We start from the raw sequence: 15,829 nt of genomic DNA, 5'->3' as shown, positions 1-15,829 counted from the left end.
TCTTTCCCTTTGCTACTCCATTTTGGGCTGGTGTATATGGATATGTGGTTTGATGCTATATCCCTGGGGCTGACAAGTATTCCCTAAATGTTTTATTGGTATACTGTCCCATTATCAGACCTCAATATCTTTTTTGTTGCACCATATCGAGTCTGAATAGCTTTGTGGAAGTCTTTAAAGCATACAACCGTACTATCTTTATTTTTCATCAAATATAACTATTACGAGAAAATAAATCGATAAAGGTCACAAAATATCGATAACTATTCATAGAATTTTTAAAGGAATGTCCCCAAACATCAAAATATATCAAGTCAAAAACACCATAACTCCTTTTCCTAGAACTAATATAAGAGGTCTTTGTAAGCTTGCCCAACTCACAAGCATCACAAACAAATTTTTCTTTATTTGTCTGTTCATACAAAGAAGAATTCAACTGATTCAATAAACTAAAACTGGAGTGTCACATGCATATGTGATGTGGCAGCAACACATCCTCTACACTCTTCTCAGTTTCTCCTACTTCAACATTCCATGGATGTCAAAGCTTAGTTCATTACCTCCAGGTCCAAATACCTGAGTCTATTATGCCACATTTTAGTCCCAAGTGTTCGATTTTTCCCTTTCTCTTGAAAGATCACCTTAGGAATATCAGAAGAAACAACACATTTTAGTTGGAAAATAATGACACTAATGTATAAAAGATTCACTGGAAAAGGAGCATACAACACATTGGACAAAGTCATATAATTAGTACCCCTCACTGTCCCCTTGCCAACTATAGGATGTGTTGTACCATCAGCAATCTGGATGCTCTCTAGTTCTGTTAGGGGAGTATATGAAAACTCTCGAGTGGTACATGCCACATGTCGAGGTGCAACATAATCTATTATTCATTCTGATGATCCTGTGATGGAAATAGATACAAGAGCATGTGTATCACAAAGACCTTTGTCAGAGTGAGCATTGATGACAATGTTGCCCCCTGATGATGATTGGTTAGAAGTATCACCAGCCACATCCCTCGTTGCTTTCTGCTTCCCCTTCCACAACTCCAAACATTCACAATCCTCATTGGTGTAAACCAATCTAGTCACTCACTTCTCTACTACCATTAGATTTACCCGATAGCCTCCTATTCCATCTTTTCGACCATCACGACCATGGCCTCCACCCTATCCACGTCCACCTGGCTCGTTTTCCTTAGGTGACGTAGGATAGGTCTTGCTCAAATGACCAATTTCACCACAGTTTTAGTACTTGTGAGTCTCCCCCTAAACACCTATCATACCTGAGTTTGAGGCAGCCAAAGTTGATTGCGCACCTAGAAGTCCACTCGGCTCAGAGTGTAGCTTCATGTGACACTTCTCCTGTATCATCACAATAATGACTTCCTCCAGTGAAGGGATAGTCACCTGAGCTAGAAGGACCGATCTCCTCTGATCAAAGCTTGGGTTCAGATGGGTCAGAAACTGCATAGTCATCATATTTGTAAAGATCTTTGCTTGCAATCCAGATTGCTACAATTCGACTTCAGTGAAAAGTTATCAAGATCTGCTCACAGCTGTTCCAGTTTTATTGTGTATTCCTGAATCGATCTATCACCCTGTACCATTGCCTCTCTCACATTGAATATGAAACTCTCTTATGTTGTTCTCAGTCCTAATAAAGCTTTTCTTCAGCTTTGCCCAAATATCCTTCACCTTTCGAATGTCATTCACTGAAGACGCAATCGATGGAACCATCGGGTTGAAAAGCCAGGTGTAAAGTGAGACATGTGTGGTTCTCTACTCACCCCCTCAATATTATCGCACTCTAGGTTAGCCTTGATATCCCTCTAATCTTTTTCTACTAGAGCAGCGTTGATTTGACGTGACCAACTCAGTTACGTGGTCGATCCATCAAGTTTCAGATCCACAAGAGGGAGATCTAGCTTCACCTGCGTCAGAGTACGTGCTGAGGGGGTGGCTTCTGTCAAGACGCTAAATTTCTGTATGAGCCCGACCAAGACCTTAAAAAATTTAGGATCTAGCTTTGCTAGAAGCTCAAATCCTTAAACTCTCACACAATTTTCATCTCTCGAAATCATCAAACACAAATTCAAGTCTAGATCGCACGATTCCATTTGGTAGGCCATTACTCTTGAGCTGTGGATGCAACGACATGTTTCTGTGGATGGGCGGGTATGCATCAGATCTAGGATTTCCCAATTCGTTGGCGCTGTAGATGGTCGTCGTCCAAGGCTAGTTAGTTATGCTGTATGGAAGTCACGACCCTCCTTTTTGTCTTTCTGTCACGACTCAATCGTCGGGATCACAGCGCAGAGGTCCCGCCGAAGCGTTTGTCCCTTTATCTTCTTCCCACTGAGACTAAGTTGTCGATATCACATTGCAGAAGAAGGCCTGCCTCTGTTACTACTGGATCGCAGACCAGAAGGTCCACCTTCCGTCTCCGTTTATTTTTAGTATTCCTGCCGAGACCCAACCTCCAGGTTAGCTTTGGCTCTAATATCAAATTGAAAGGATTGTTCAAAACCTAATATTTTCATTCATAACATGGGCTTAAATAGGTTATTATAACGTTTCACAAATAAAATCCTAAAGTTCTTCAATATTCCCTTTTAACTAATAAGACCCTAAATAAGGTCCAATTTTCAACACTCATCAACCATATATAGTGGAATGCCACATGAACAAACTTAAACTCAAGAGTTCGATGGCGTGCTACGGCGGACAGCCAAATTGTCTTTCCCAGTTGTCTTGCAGAGTTTGACAAGCTGACAAATATGAGTAACTGAGCACCAACCACCAAGTATGAGTTGCGTATGAGTTATCAATTTGCTTATTGCAAACAACCCACCCTTTGATGAAAGTATTAGATTTGCCTCATTGTCTAAGAGATCAACTTAGTCAAGGAGGACAATTGATCCTAAAGCTAAATTTTTCAACATTTGATTATCACAAAGGCAGAGTAAGCATACAAGAATGTGACCTAACTAGCTTTATGGGGATGAGATATGACTCTGACATAAATAATTTTTAAATCTAATGTCAAAGTCAGAAAAAGACCATAAATGATAAAACTATAAATCCTAAGAAATTTGTATATAATGAATACCTTTTTAAATTCTACGAGAGAACTCTCTATAAAAAGAAAAAAAATTCTTGTAACAAGGGATTGATCTCTGTTAATTTTATCACAAACAGTTTGTCGTCTTTAAACGAAATAGTGATTTATCTCTCATCTAGCTTACTCTTCATTTTTCCTAGCTTATACCTTGAGGTATGAGTTCGTAGACAAATCAAAGTTCAATATTCTGAAAGGTGCGGTGAGTGTGGATCATACCGCAAATAAGAAGAAGAGTTACATAATGAGCATATCATTAATATAGAGATTATTAGTAACATGGATTCTATCATAGAGCATACATGTAAATGATGCTAAATGGTGTGTGTGCCATGATGCATGCTGCTGCCATTTGCATGGTGAGGTGTGGCATATCAAAATGGCGCATGCTATTTGTACCATGCATGGGAAAAGACATGGTGCGTTACCTCGATGACGTGCACAAAAATAAAATTTTAGTTTAATATGAAAAAAAAATTTAAAGAAAATTGACATGGATACAAATCTATTTATAGATATTGCATATAGAACATCTAAAATTTAATATTTATTTAAATAACACATAAAAATAGTGATTCTAATTTTTTTAAAGTGAAATATATCTTTTTATCAAAATATTTTAATATGATTATAACATAAATTGGTATATATGTAAATATTTAACTAGGTGTTGAATATGTAAATATATAAGAATTACATGATATGTCACACATAGTCGTTCGCATGATAGTGAATTTTGTTTGGTTGATGAGAATAATGATGAAGCTTACATTTTATACAATTATAATACTTATTATGAAGGAAATAAGATTTGTTTGACTTATGATGATGATGATAAATTTTTAAATGAGCACTATTTATAAAAATTTAGAATTGTAAAAAAATCTAATATTTTGAATTTGAAGTAATTGAATTATCGAGCACTTGAATTTAAATATTTTTTTATTTTTTTATTATCTTATTTTTTATATTTTAATTATATATTCTTTCATATTTATCTAAACTTCTTAATAATTTTTTAATATTTTGCTTTATATTTAAAATAGTGCATACTGCATCATGCACTATTCTCTACAGAGAATTTTGTGCTATGATATGACATTCGACATTTACTAACATGCCAGAGAGTTTGTGACTTAGTAAATCATTTAGTTGAAAGAACACTGACAATGATGATAAGAGAAATGCTAGTACAACTGTCAAGGAGGTTTGCGGTCCCTTATCATGCTCTACAAACTGAGACCTTTGAGCTATGGTGTGCTACTCACCATTGACAAACATGCCAGAGAGTTCTTGACTTGGCAAATGAATGAGTTAAATCAACAAATGATGATGATGCTTGTGATGATGATGATGATGATGATGATGCGAAATGCGAGCGCAAGCATTAAAAGGGCATGCACTCCCTCCATGTTTCAAAGTTTTGGTGCGGTGAAAGTTGCCATCGCGGTTACTAGAAGAACCTCATCACATGTTTTAACTGACGAGGATGATTCTTACCATCTTGAAAGTGTTGGGGCAGCATTGCTTAATATGAATGGGGAAGGACAATTGGGACTCCCGGACAATATCAACTGCGGAATATTTTGTCTTGAGTGATTGCCGATGCACACCAGAGAAGTTTATGATTCCATTATTGGAATCTTATCGAGGGAGTTCTAATTCCTTCAATCACATCACATCATTCAAATCTATTATTTGTCTGTTTAGGATAAATAATATTTTGAAATATCATTTATTCTTTATCACTTAAAAGAAATTGACATTAGTTTGGTTAATAGTCTGCTGCTAGGAGTAATTATCTTCTATTCGGACATCAAGAAAACAAAGGATGTAAATGAGTTTTCAAAACCTATTGCAAATTCGCTCAGAGTTAGGAGAATCTATGTTGGCTTTTGTCTCTCTCTTTTAGAAAGAAGAGTTGGAGGCTAGAGACCTAGAACCCACATTTCCCATGCTCTTCTCTGGATCATATATCCTGGTTCAAGTTCTAATCGGCACCTCTTCTCAGAAGAGGCTAAGCAGAACTTCTCTTCCAACCTTTCACCTTATTCTCAAGGCTCGATTCTAGTTCCAAAGAACTGGATGAAACCATCCTTTTAAAGCTTAATGGTAAATATTGCTCAGAAGAGGCCAGTCGAACACAGTATCTTCGTCCTCCTCATGAAAGGGATCATAGTGACGATCTGCTGTAGTAGAAATTGAAGTTGTAGATTAGCTCCTACAGAGAGGAAGTTATAGCTCTAGCATGAATTGGTCTCGGGAAAACAATAGTTCTATATTATACATCAAGTTTGGCCTCTCCTTCTTTGTCTCTTGTAGTAGAATAGATGAGTCAAGTATGAATATGCGTTGTGCAGAGGCAAAATCCTCAATAGTCAACTTGGATTTCCCTGGTAGTTCGGCCTCTGCGAACGCCTTACAACTAGAGCGAAGGATGGAAATCATCTTGAAAAGTGATAACAAAAAAGATCAAGGAAACACTTACAAATGACAAACAAAATTTGGAAACTACTGCGAACATCCCTTTTATAAGAGGAAATCGTAATCCTTATAAAACTAAAATGGTAAAGAAAAGGATACAAAATTTAAAAAAAATGTATTTAATAAAGTTCATCAAATTTTCACTGCAACCGAGGCGCCAAAACAAATTCTTTTACTTATAATTGCAATATTTGCATAAGCTATAGCAAATCATGAGTTTTTGGCTATTCACCGTGTGGGGACTGGATCTCCTCGATCATTTTTCTCCATTCAAAAGCCAACCAAAATTTTTGCTGGTTGCTATTGGTTATTTTTCAAAGTGGATATAAAAAAGAGCTCTATCAAAGTTCACGACGGAAGTAGTCCACAACTTTATGTGGGTGAGCCTCATTTGCATGTATAGATTACCTATGGTTATAATTACTAATAACGTCCCTGAATTTACCAACAATATAATAATAATAATAATAATAATAATAATAATAATAATAATAATAATAATAATAATATATTTTTTTAGAAGTCATAATTTCTCTCAGATTAGCACCAATCCATCATTCAAGGACGGATGAGTAGGTTGAACAACTAACGAACTTATGAGAAGCTGAATTCTTTAACAGATTCTGTTTCGGAATACCTACACTAGTGGCCAAAACCACAGGAGGAATCTGTTCATGAGAAGGGACTAAGGATCGAGGTCTCCCTTAACTGCTTCACCACTTTCTTTTTTTTTTCGGAACGGCCTTGCCTTCGCTGCTTGGTGAACAAGCTTTTAAGGGGCTCGGATGTTGGAATATTTGTGTAGTCCTTTGAAATATTCTCTATACGGTTCGGTCGAAGGAGTAAGATGCGTAAGAAGTTGTAGAAGAAAAGAAGGCTTATGGATGAAAGAATGACTCGATTGGCACCTTTTTCACCTTATTTTTAGATGCAAGGCCCCAAACTTCATGGTAGTTATTTATATCTCATTAATGCGATTAGATACTATTATTGGTTTTGCCAAGAATAACTGTTATTACAAGTAGTATAGTTCTCTTATTCTTTATGCAGCTCTGCCACCAAGATGTAAGATAATCAGTGGAACTTAATATTTATTATCAAATGCCACTTGACTGAACTCAAGCTTAAGAGTCCGATAGCGTGCCAAACCGGACTGCCAAATTCCCTTATCCTGTGTCCCGCCAAGCTGACAAATTGATAGACAAATATTTGAGCACCAGCCACCAAGTATGAGCCGTGTACTAGTTGAAATCGAGTGCGAGTTACCTGTTTGCCTATCACAATAAGCTCACCCATTCACCAACAAGGACCGGATCCACCTCATTCTGAGATCAACTCAGTAGACGAGGACAACTCACTCTAAAGATCAATCATCACAAAGGTCGAGTAGGCTGCTAAGGATATTACCCCACGTGCTTTATGGAGAATAGACGTTGAGATACGATGTAATCAAAAGATAATATTAATTATAATATCAAAGTGAAAAGAAGATAAGAAGGGATAAATTATAGGTCCTTAGAGATGTGTGTAATGAGTATCTATTTTGTATTATATTACAGAGCCCTCTATTAATAGAGGAAACTACATGTAACAGAGGATTGATCTTGGTAGATTATATCCCAAACCTTCTACCCAAAAAGAAATATTGATTTCCCTCATCTTGCTTACTATCTCTCCTTCCTAGCTTTTTCCTCGAGTTGTGACTATCTACAAGCCAAACAACATAATAAAATATAATTTCAATCCAATTCCTTGGCCAGTTACATTTACATTTCGTTTTTCTTTTCACTATCTTTCAGTTCCATCAAAGGTAAAGGATTTATGGAATTTTTTGTTGACTTCACCATTGTTAATTGCTATAAGAAGAGAGATTTATGGTATCCATTATCTTGATCTTGATAAACACTGCAGATTTTACAATAATGCTTACTATGCGAGGGTTGGGGGTATCACCACTACAGAAATGAACAGACTGGAGCTAAACTTTTTGTTCAGCTTAGACTTCAAGCTTCATGTTAGCGTAGAAAATTTCAGGAAATACTGTGTGCAGCTTGAAATGGATGCAAGAAGTTATCAGATAGAAAAACCGCTCTGCAAAAGAAAAGAGTGGACTAACATCGAAGATTCAAATTGCCAAATTTCTCTTCAGAGATGCAGCTAGCTACCACACAGAATACTGGCATCTGTTTAATCTGTAAGAGTTTCCAGGTCTTTGTGCATGAATGTCTTTTACGCTGAAATTTTGTAACTGAAATTCATACTTATTTATTTTATTTTATTTTCTTGATTTTATGTTGTTTCAGAATGTGTCGATCAAATGCATTTTGCCTTTTATGTTTGACAGTTAAGCTTGAAATACAGGAGGTTTAGTTGAAAGCAGTGGATCTTTTTTCATGCCTAAAATTCTATGGCGCACAATAGAAGAATATTTGGAAGCCCAAATATATGCCTTTTAGTGAATATGATTGGTTGGCCCTTTCTCAATGTCAGCTATCTTCATCGTTTTGTAGTCACCCTTTACTGAGCATTTTTTTTTTTGTGTGCGGTGTGGGTTGGGTGGGTTGGGGGGAGGGGAGCTGCTGTTATAATCTGACCTGAATAGTGGTTTCTTTTACCTGATTAGGAAATATTATTAGGATATCAATACGAAATAAAAATATATATTTTAAAATGATATATGTTGATTTATTTTGTCTATTTTTTCTTTTTTTCTTATTGTTTTTATATTATATGCTTGTAAATAGATATTTTGTTTAGTGAATAAGATTATTCAATTATTATCCTCATAACATGGTATCGACGTATGCTAGTCGTTGCCATTCCTTCTGCACGAGGCTATCGGTGCAGGGGGTGGAAGAAGCAGAGCGAAGGACAATCAACAATGCAAAAGTCATGATTATAGTTCTACTTCTATATCTCTTTTTTTTTCACTAATCCGTGCTAGAATGACAAGTCAACAACACAAGGGAAAATTGATTTTACAAGGAGAGGTATGAAAACAGAATACTACACTGATATAGAAAACAGAAAATGCTAAAATATAGATAAAGATAAAGGAGGCAGTTGTTATTGACCACAGTTGACCACGGTCAAACCAACCCAAATCAATCAAGTTTGATGTGGAACTTGAGTCAATTCAAAGTGGTGACATGAATGGCATCTGTAGTAATCAAATGTAATTGTAGGTTAACTTGCATATTCTTGTGGGATTAGCGGTTCTTATTGAAATGGATCACAGAGCAAGCTCCCTTAAAATGTTTTTATACTTCCTTGTTAGATGTATCAATTTTTTTTTTTTGATTTCACCATGCAATTGAGTCAATTCTGATGGTAATTCCCTATGATCAACAATTGCATTTTTTGCCATAAATATATATTAGATAATGAAAAATGACTAGTGATAGACATATTAGTTGATCTTGCTATTAAAAGCAGATTCAGTATCGGTGAGTGCATGAGGTCCCAATTTTGGCCGATTGCCTACAGTGCTGCAAATCATGGTTCTAAGAGTTCAGTTTTTAACTTGTAGCTTTGACAAATGTGTTCAAATGTCCTTTAAACATTGATTTTTTAAAGAGAAAAGTGAACGTTTTCATGAAAATAATCCAGCAAACCTTCATTTAGAATATATATATATATATATATATGAGTTTTTTTTATATGAGCTTTTGATGGATATTAGATAGGACAGAACCCTTGATGTCTAATAAATTTCCAAGTGTTGTAAAGACTAAACAATGGCATGTAACTCCAGCCCGTATTTTATCCATTTTTTGATTTAATTTTGTTGATGCAATTAGCTAAAGCTATTATACCATATTTTGATGGTCATTGATATAGTCTTGTATGAGCCAATAGTAGTTAAATAAGTTTTATGACATTTTTGGTATAAGTGGGAACAGAAGTTTATTCAATAAGGATACTCAAAGACATACACAACTTAGTGCTAGCTCATAGTTCTAGTAACTCAAATTAGGTCATCGTCTAAGCAATTCAAGCTAGCCCATGAAACTTCAAAGCCAATGATTCAAGTTCGAGTTGTATGATTATTATTCTTATCTATTAAGGTTGCCAATATTTCTAGCCCTTGGTTGAAAATGAAGGATAGTATGAAGGCATTCTTCTAATATATGAGATTCCATAAGATAATATACTCTCAATCACACACTCAAAAGGAATATTCTCTATGAATAAATCATTTGCAGGACCTGCCAATTGAAATTGTCAATTACTGATAACATGCTTGTGCTTTATTTATTTATTTATTAAAATTATTGGAAGTTAGGTGCAAAGACTACTATCCCTATAAAAAAAGTTTTTGCTTTGGAACAAGTCTATCAATTATCTCTCTATATATAAAACTAACATGATAATGTTCATTGATTTAACATTCTCAAAATGAGGCACAGTGGATCCAAAAGGGTGTAGGGTAAGGGTAAAGAAGTCAACAAAAAGGTTGAACTATGCTTAGTTGGGGCTTCATAAATCATGATCCCAATTTGCCAACTTAAAGCTACTGAGTTATAGAAGGTCATTGCTTATTATAAGGCATTTTATCAACAATTATGATTTGCATATTCAAAGGTAGTCTTATGATTTCAATCCAAAAGAAGAAGATTGTAACTTCTAGATGCAAAAATTTTAGGTGGTACAGTAGAAAGCTGTAAGTTTTGTAATCTTCAGTGGTATAAGAGCTTCATTCAAAATAGGGGAATGAGATACTTAATGTACTTAGATCCTAGAAGGTTTTTAAAAACTCATGCCCATAAAAGAAGCTTTGTTTTGATGAACATGATATGTCTGTAGATTGTTTGTCCTAAAGTGTTTTTCATATGTATGTAAATATGGTTTTATCATAAATATGCATCAATACATGATTATATCAAGTTTTACACAATTTCCTTTGAATTCACATCAATTTCACTTGCTGATTTTACCATTTTTTTTAGAAATGTTCAAAACAGTGAATTTATTGATCACACATGAGTTTACATCTATTGGAATTTTCAGAAAATTACAGAAGGCAAATTCTCAACATTTTCAAGATTTGCAAATCTTTTTAAATTGAAATTCATCTTAATCAATTCATTCCACATGTTTATTTAATCATAGTTAAATATGTAATTCGCTGGTTTAATCAAGATTTATGTGTAAAAATGTAAATATCATAATTATAAATATACCCTTACATTTTATCAAATGGTTTTATAGCATCTGGGTGAGGAAAAATTATTCCATACCTTGCGTGCGGTGCCCGATCCGGACCGTAGATCACTTGATCTACGGCCCCGATATATTTCGGTGGGCCCCACCTAAATTTTTTTTTTTTAAAATAGAGATAATCCTGGTCGTAGATCACCGTGATCTACGGCCAGGATCAGACACCGCATGCAGAGATGCATGCGGTGTCCGCACGCAATAATCTCTCCTGGGTGAGTGGTCTTTCTGTTTTATTGGATGAGGTATTTATTTTCAAGATTTTCTTTTAATTTCCGACTGGTTTTCCATTTTTATCATTTTTTTATCATTTATTATATTTACTTTAGGGATTAATTGCCAATTTCATTTGAAATTATAATTTATTAATGTTTTATTAGTTTCTGTTCTTAAAAAAATTTTGGGGAGTCAATGAGGTCGGAGGGGCCTCAAGACACAAGTTTCATTTAATTTAAAATTATTTTAAATTTTCAATGTCTTTATGGATTTTATTTAATTATTAAATTATTATTAGTTATTTTATTGAAATATAGATTAAAAATATGTTTTGCTATGTTTTGAAAAAAAAATAGTAGCAATAAAAATATAATAATAGATTGAATTTTGCTACGTTTTGAAATAATTTTGCAATTTTGGTGACTTTGTTTTTTATTTTTTATTTTAATTTCATTAGTTATAAAATTTTATATTTAAATTTTGGATTTTAATGGATTTTTTTATAGGTTTGGTTTCAATTTGATTTTGATTTTATTTATTCTCTCCTTTTTTATTTTTTTAAGGGATAAATTTAATCTTAATTCAAAATGAACATCATACCCAATGTGCTTTTGTTGAACCAAAGAGTGAATTATTCAAGGAATTAAGGAGAGAGTGCAAAAGAGCCAGGGAAGACCAAACCAAAGTCATAAGTCTCTAGGGTCAAAGGATAACTTAGGGCATTTCCAAGCTTATAGGGACTCACAACTTAAGCTTCAATGACTTAACCTCAATCAACTAAACAAAGAACTAAGGATTTAAAATCAAGTACATGAAACTATAAGGAGTGAAATTTTGGTTTAAAATTCTAGCTTGGTGTTTGGTTATATCATAAATCCTTTAGGAAAGCCACAAGGAAACCCTAACGATAAATCCTAAGTTCTAGGGAGAGAAATGAATAAGATAGACCTCCTATAAAAATGAGGTCAACAAGTAGCCCACCTTTATATGATCTTATTTTATGTGCTTAGTGTGTTTACTCTGTGTGGACTGGAAAATATCTTCTTTTAAATTTTTATGTTTTTGTGTGCTTAGTTTGAAAAATGGTATTCACTCATTAGGCTACTGGTTTAAAATTAAACTTTTAGTCCAACCTATTGACTTAAAACAAAAAATCAAATAACTCAAACTCAAAGGCCATTGGATTAATAAAAAAATCCATCAAAAAATATTTTGAAGAATCAAAACCGTTTTTCACTTGCTTATTGAGACTCTCCTTCCCTCGACACTTTCCCCTTCTTTGGAGAGGTTGCCTAAATTTTTATTAGCTTGAAATTGACTATTGGTGCATGTATACATGCATTAGCTACACACTTATGAGGAGTCTAATTAATAAAAAGCTAAAAAATATTAAATTCTATATTAGATAGATGCATATTATACCCAACCTATTTGACCTTTAGATTCAAGCAATAAGTCCCATTTAATATTCCTAGAACTTAACAATAGCCTTACTTATCCACTCATGCATGTGATCATACTCATGAGTCTAAAGCATATGTGGGTTAGCTAGCTATGCTTTTCATAAAGAGTAAGTCCATAAGAGTCGGGATGGACTTCACTTCTTAATGGGGGTGCAGTCTATAAATCCCACTTTATCTTTATTATACTAGTTTATAGATTACATTGAAATAGTAATTCTCACCTTATTTTAAGTCTTAAGGCATCCTGTTTCTCCTTAGTAAGAGAAAAGTGCTCGCCTTAGAGGCTCCTCCATGATCTTGTGTAGTTGGAATATAACACCTAAATCTCAAATAAAATAACTCCTAAAACATAAAGCCTAATAATTGAACCATCTAAAATACCACTACGCTTCTTAGTGGTTGGTGTTTCTTACCCCTTTTTCTCAAATTTTTTATAAGAATAATCCACAAAATGGTCCCATCTCAATTGAATTTGCAAAATAATCATCTTGAATCCAAATGTTGAAATCTTTACAAACATAAAAGCCATTATTTTAATCAAGATTTTTTTAAGAGAAGATATCTTCTATGTAGTTAATTATAATAATTCTCTATGAGGAATTTATATACTCGAATAAATTGATCCTTATTTTATCCAATTTAACTATAGAATAAATCTCTAACATAGTCGCCCTATGTCTTAAAAATATTATTTTGTGATTAGATCCTTTGATAAATAGTTTTTTTTTTATTTTTTGAGATGATGTACTATGTTTGATGCTATATGTATAAAAAATGAGAAAATTTAATTTTCTAGTGGTTCACATTCCTCAAGCAATTAGGTGAGTGAATAATTTGTATCTTATAATTTTCTTATGCTCACATCATCATCATTATTATTTGTTTTATTAGTTATAAATAGGTTTTTAGTTATTAAGTCAAGGAGAGTTTGAATTCATTTCAATTGCATTTCTCTTCCAACTTCCATAAAATCAGTCCAAATAGTCAAACAAGATTCTAAGGAACTTGCTTGAAAATTTAAAATTATTTTGAGTCATTTTATATCACAACTTAAATTTTTAATGATTAGAAACTCAAATTTTTATCAAAATATAAATTAAACAATTCGAAAATAATTTTTTGTAGCTAAGGATGACTATAGAGAACTTCCATAAATATATTGCCCCACAATAAATTATATTTAATTTTTTTTTGTAATTTTAAATTATATTGTAATATAAAATTAGTTTATAAATTTAACTAAATTTTAAAATCGCCAAAAAAATCCAAAAAAGACTGAAAAATCCCTTGTAGTCTCCACAAAATTTACAACAAATTAGAGATCATTTATATTTTTTGATGAAATTTAAATTAATTTATTATATATTTTTTAAATCATAAAAATCATCAAGGAGATTAAGTAGCCCTTCTTTAAATTCCTATAAACATTTTGTTGCTTATTGGAGAACATTTTTTGTTTCAATAACTTTTATATTATTTATGATTTAAATATCTTTAAAATTCATATTAATTCCCAAAAAATATAAAAATCATAAAAAATCTCATTGAATTAACCTATTGTATATGTAAGCAGTCATACCATTTGGTCGTGTCGTGTAGGTTATGCTCGATGGGAAATAATATCTCAGCTTCATATGATAGTATGAAATATTTTTTTCTTAGTAAGTAGTAAGAGAGCTATACTTATAGCCCATGACCATGATGGTAAGATGCCCACAAATTTGCTTTCACACCTTCAACTTTTTCCATAAGAGATTCACAATTTCACTATTAATATCTTCAACTTGACCATTCATCTTTGGGTGATGAACTAAGGCAAGTTTAACATGAATAATTTGAGATTAAAAAAAAAATCTTAGAGGTTCTAATTAAAGAATTATGATTTGTTATCAATAATGATCGTATGAGTATTCCATGATGGTCAATGATTTTGGGCATTTTAAAGTTGTATAATGTCTTAAGGCTGCCTTCTTTGATCTACTTTGTAAACCAACTGATCATGACTATACTAAATTTTATTTATCATATAGTCAATGTGAATGGATCGATTAATGACATCTCCTTAAGGGTGAATTACCATGTACTCAAAATTGATTATAGTTTGGTTGATGGTCATAATAATATATAAGCAACTTTTTTATTTTCTAATCACTATTTGGAGAAGATTTCTACATTTTTTTCACATTTGTCTCCTTTCAATGGCTATCACAGTTTCCTGAATAGAATTTTTTGAAGATTCAACCAATTTTATTTTTTCTTACTTGACAAAGAGTAAGGTGAAGTGCCAACTTTTTATATAAGTAATCGTTAACAAACTTGTAAAGTGTTGCTTATATTTTGAATCTTCTTATATCTTTAATAGTTAGTGAGATGGTGACCAACTTATAATATTTAATAAATGTTTCAACCTAACTAGTCGTAATTAGGAGGTCAACCTCAATGGTTTTCATGTCTTTATTTAAGGGTGGAGTGAGCTTAAGAACTAATATTTCTTAGTTTTTTTATTTTATAAGATCATATATGTGAAATTGTTATCATCTCTTATAATTTGTTTAATCTTAAAGTTTTCAAATTTTTTAATTTTAGTATTAGTTTTGAAATTATTATTTTGTTCCATCTCTTCTCACCTTATATTTTCTACTCACTTTGTTCTTCATCAACTAAGAATTTGAGTAGAATTGTAGATGTTCGACTCCAACCTCTAGTTAAAATGTTTGGTCGATTACAAGTGCCTCATACTATTCTTGGTTGTTCATGACTAATAAGTTTAATAATATTTGTTTGTGAAAATAATTTCTTCTAGGATTTTTAATACCATCCTAATAGTAGTTCCTTTGTCATTTGATGGTCCATTACCATATATTTGATAATTACTTCTTCTATGCCTCCAATGGTGAAGTTAGCTTTGCAATCAATCAAGACAAATGCTTCCATTGCTATTATGGGAATGTATGTGGTTAAAATTTTATTGAGATTTATTTCCCATTTAAAATAGTCATCTTATAACTTCATGTTTAACTAAAACTAAATTTTTGTGATGGTTGATGATAGCTTGAATAAAGTGTGCGTGGAAGTATTCATAGGCAATGATGATTAAGGCAAAGCCTAGTTTTTCCATAATGGGGTAACATATCATTTGCTTTTTATAGTGCATTGCAATTATAGTAAATTAATCATTACTTGATCTATTATTCTTGAATACACACATATTTAATAACTTCTATGCCTATTTCAAGGTATAGAACTAAATCTTTTTTTATTATGAACTTTGTAGTATAGTTGTTATGATAAGAATGATTTTAAATCCTAGAAGGAATTTCATA

At 32.8% G+C, this 15,829-nt stretch overlaps 1 protein-coding gene across 4 annotated transcripts in view; it reads left to right on the top strand.

The window, feature by feature from the left end:
• LOC110024809 (cyclin-P3-1-like) overlaps positions 1–8,094 on the top strand; it is a 17,667-nt gene extending 9,573 nt beyond the window's left edge. Inside the window, exons 3-4 of one of the 4 annotated variants that reach the window (XM_020724972.1) lie at positions 7,522–7,804; positions 7,972–8,094. In XM_020724972.1, the coding sequence (XP_020580631.1) occupies positions 7,522–7,771 (250 nt within the window). In that variant the 3' untranslated portion in view covers positions 7,772–7,804; positions 7,972–8,094. Of the gene's footprint in view, positions 1–7,521 lie in introns of all 4 variants that reach the window. The other 3 variants (XM_020724971.1, XM_020724970.1, XM_020724969.1) reach the window with 3 other exon arrangements.
• Positions 8,095–15,829: the final 7,735 nt, after the last annotated feature.

The sequence above is a fragment of the Phalaenopsis equestris genome, unplaced genomic scaffold, assembly GCF_001263595.1.
Source record: "Phalaenopsis equestris unplaced genomic scaffold, ASM126359v1 Scaffold000276, whole genome shotgun sequence".
Taxonomy (NCBI): Eukaryota; Viridiplantae; Streptophyta; class Magnoliopsida; order Asparagales; family Orchidaceae; genus Phalaenopsis; species Phalaenopsis equestris.
Note: the sequence above shows the minus strand (reverse complement) of the source record. Positions and strands in the feature narration are given on the sequence as shown.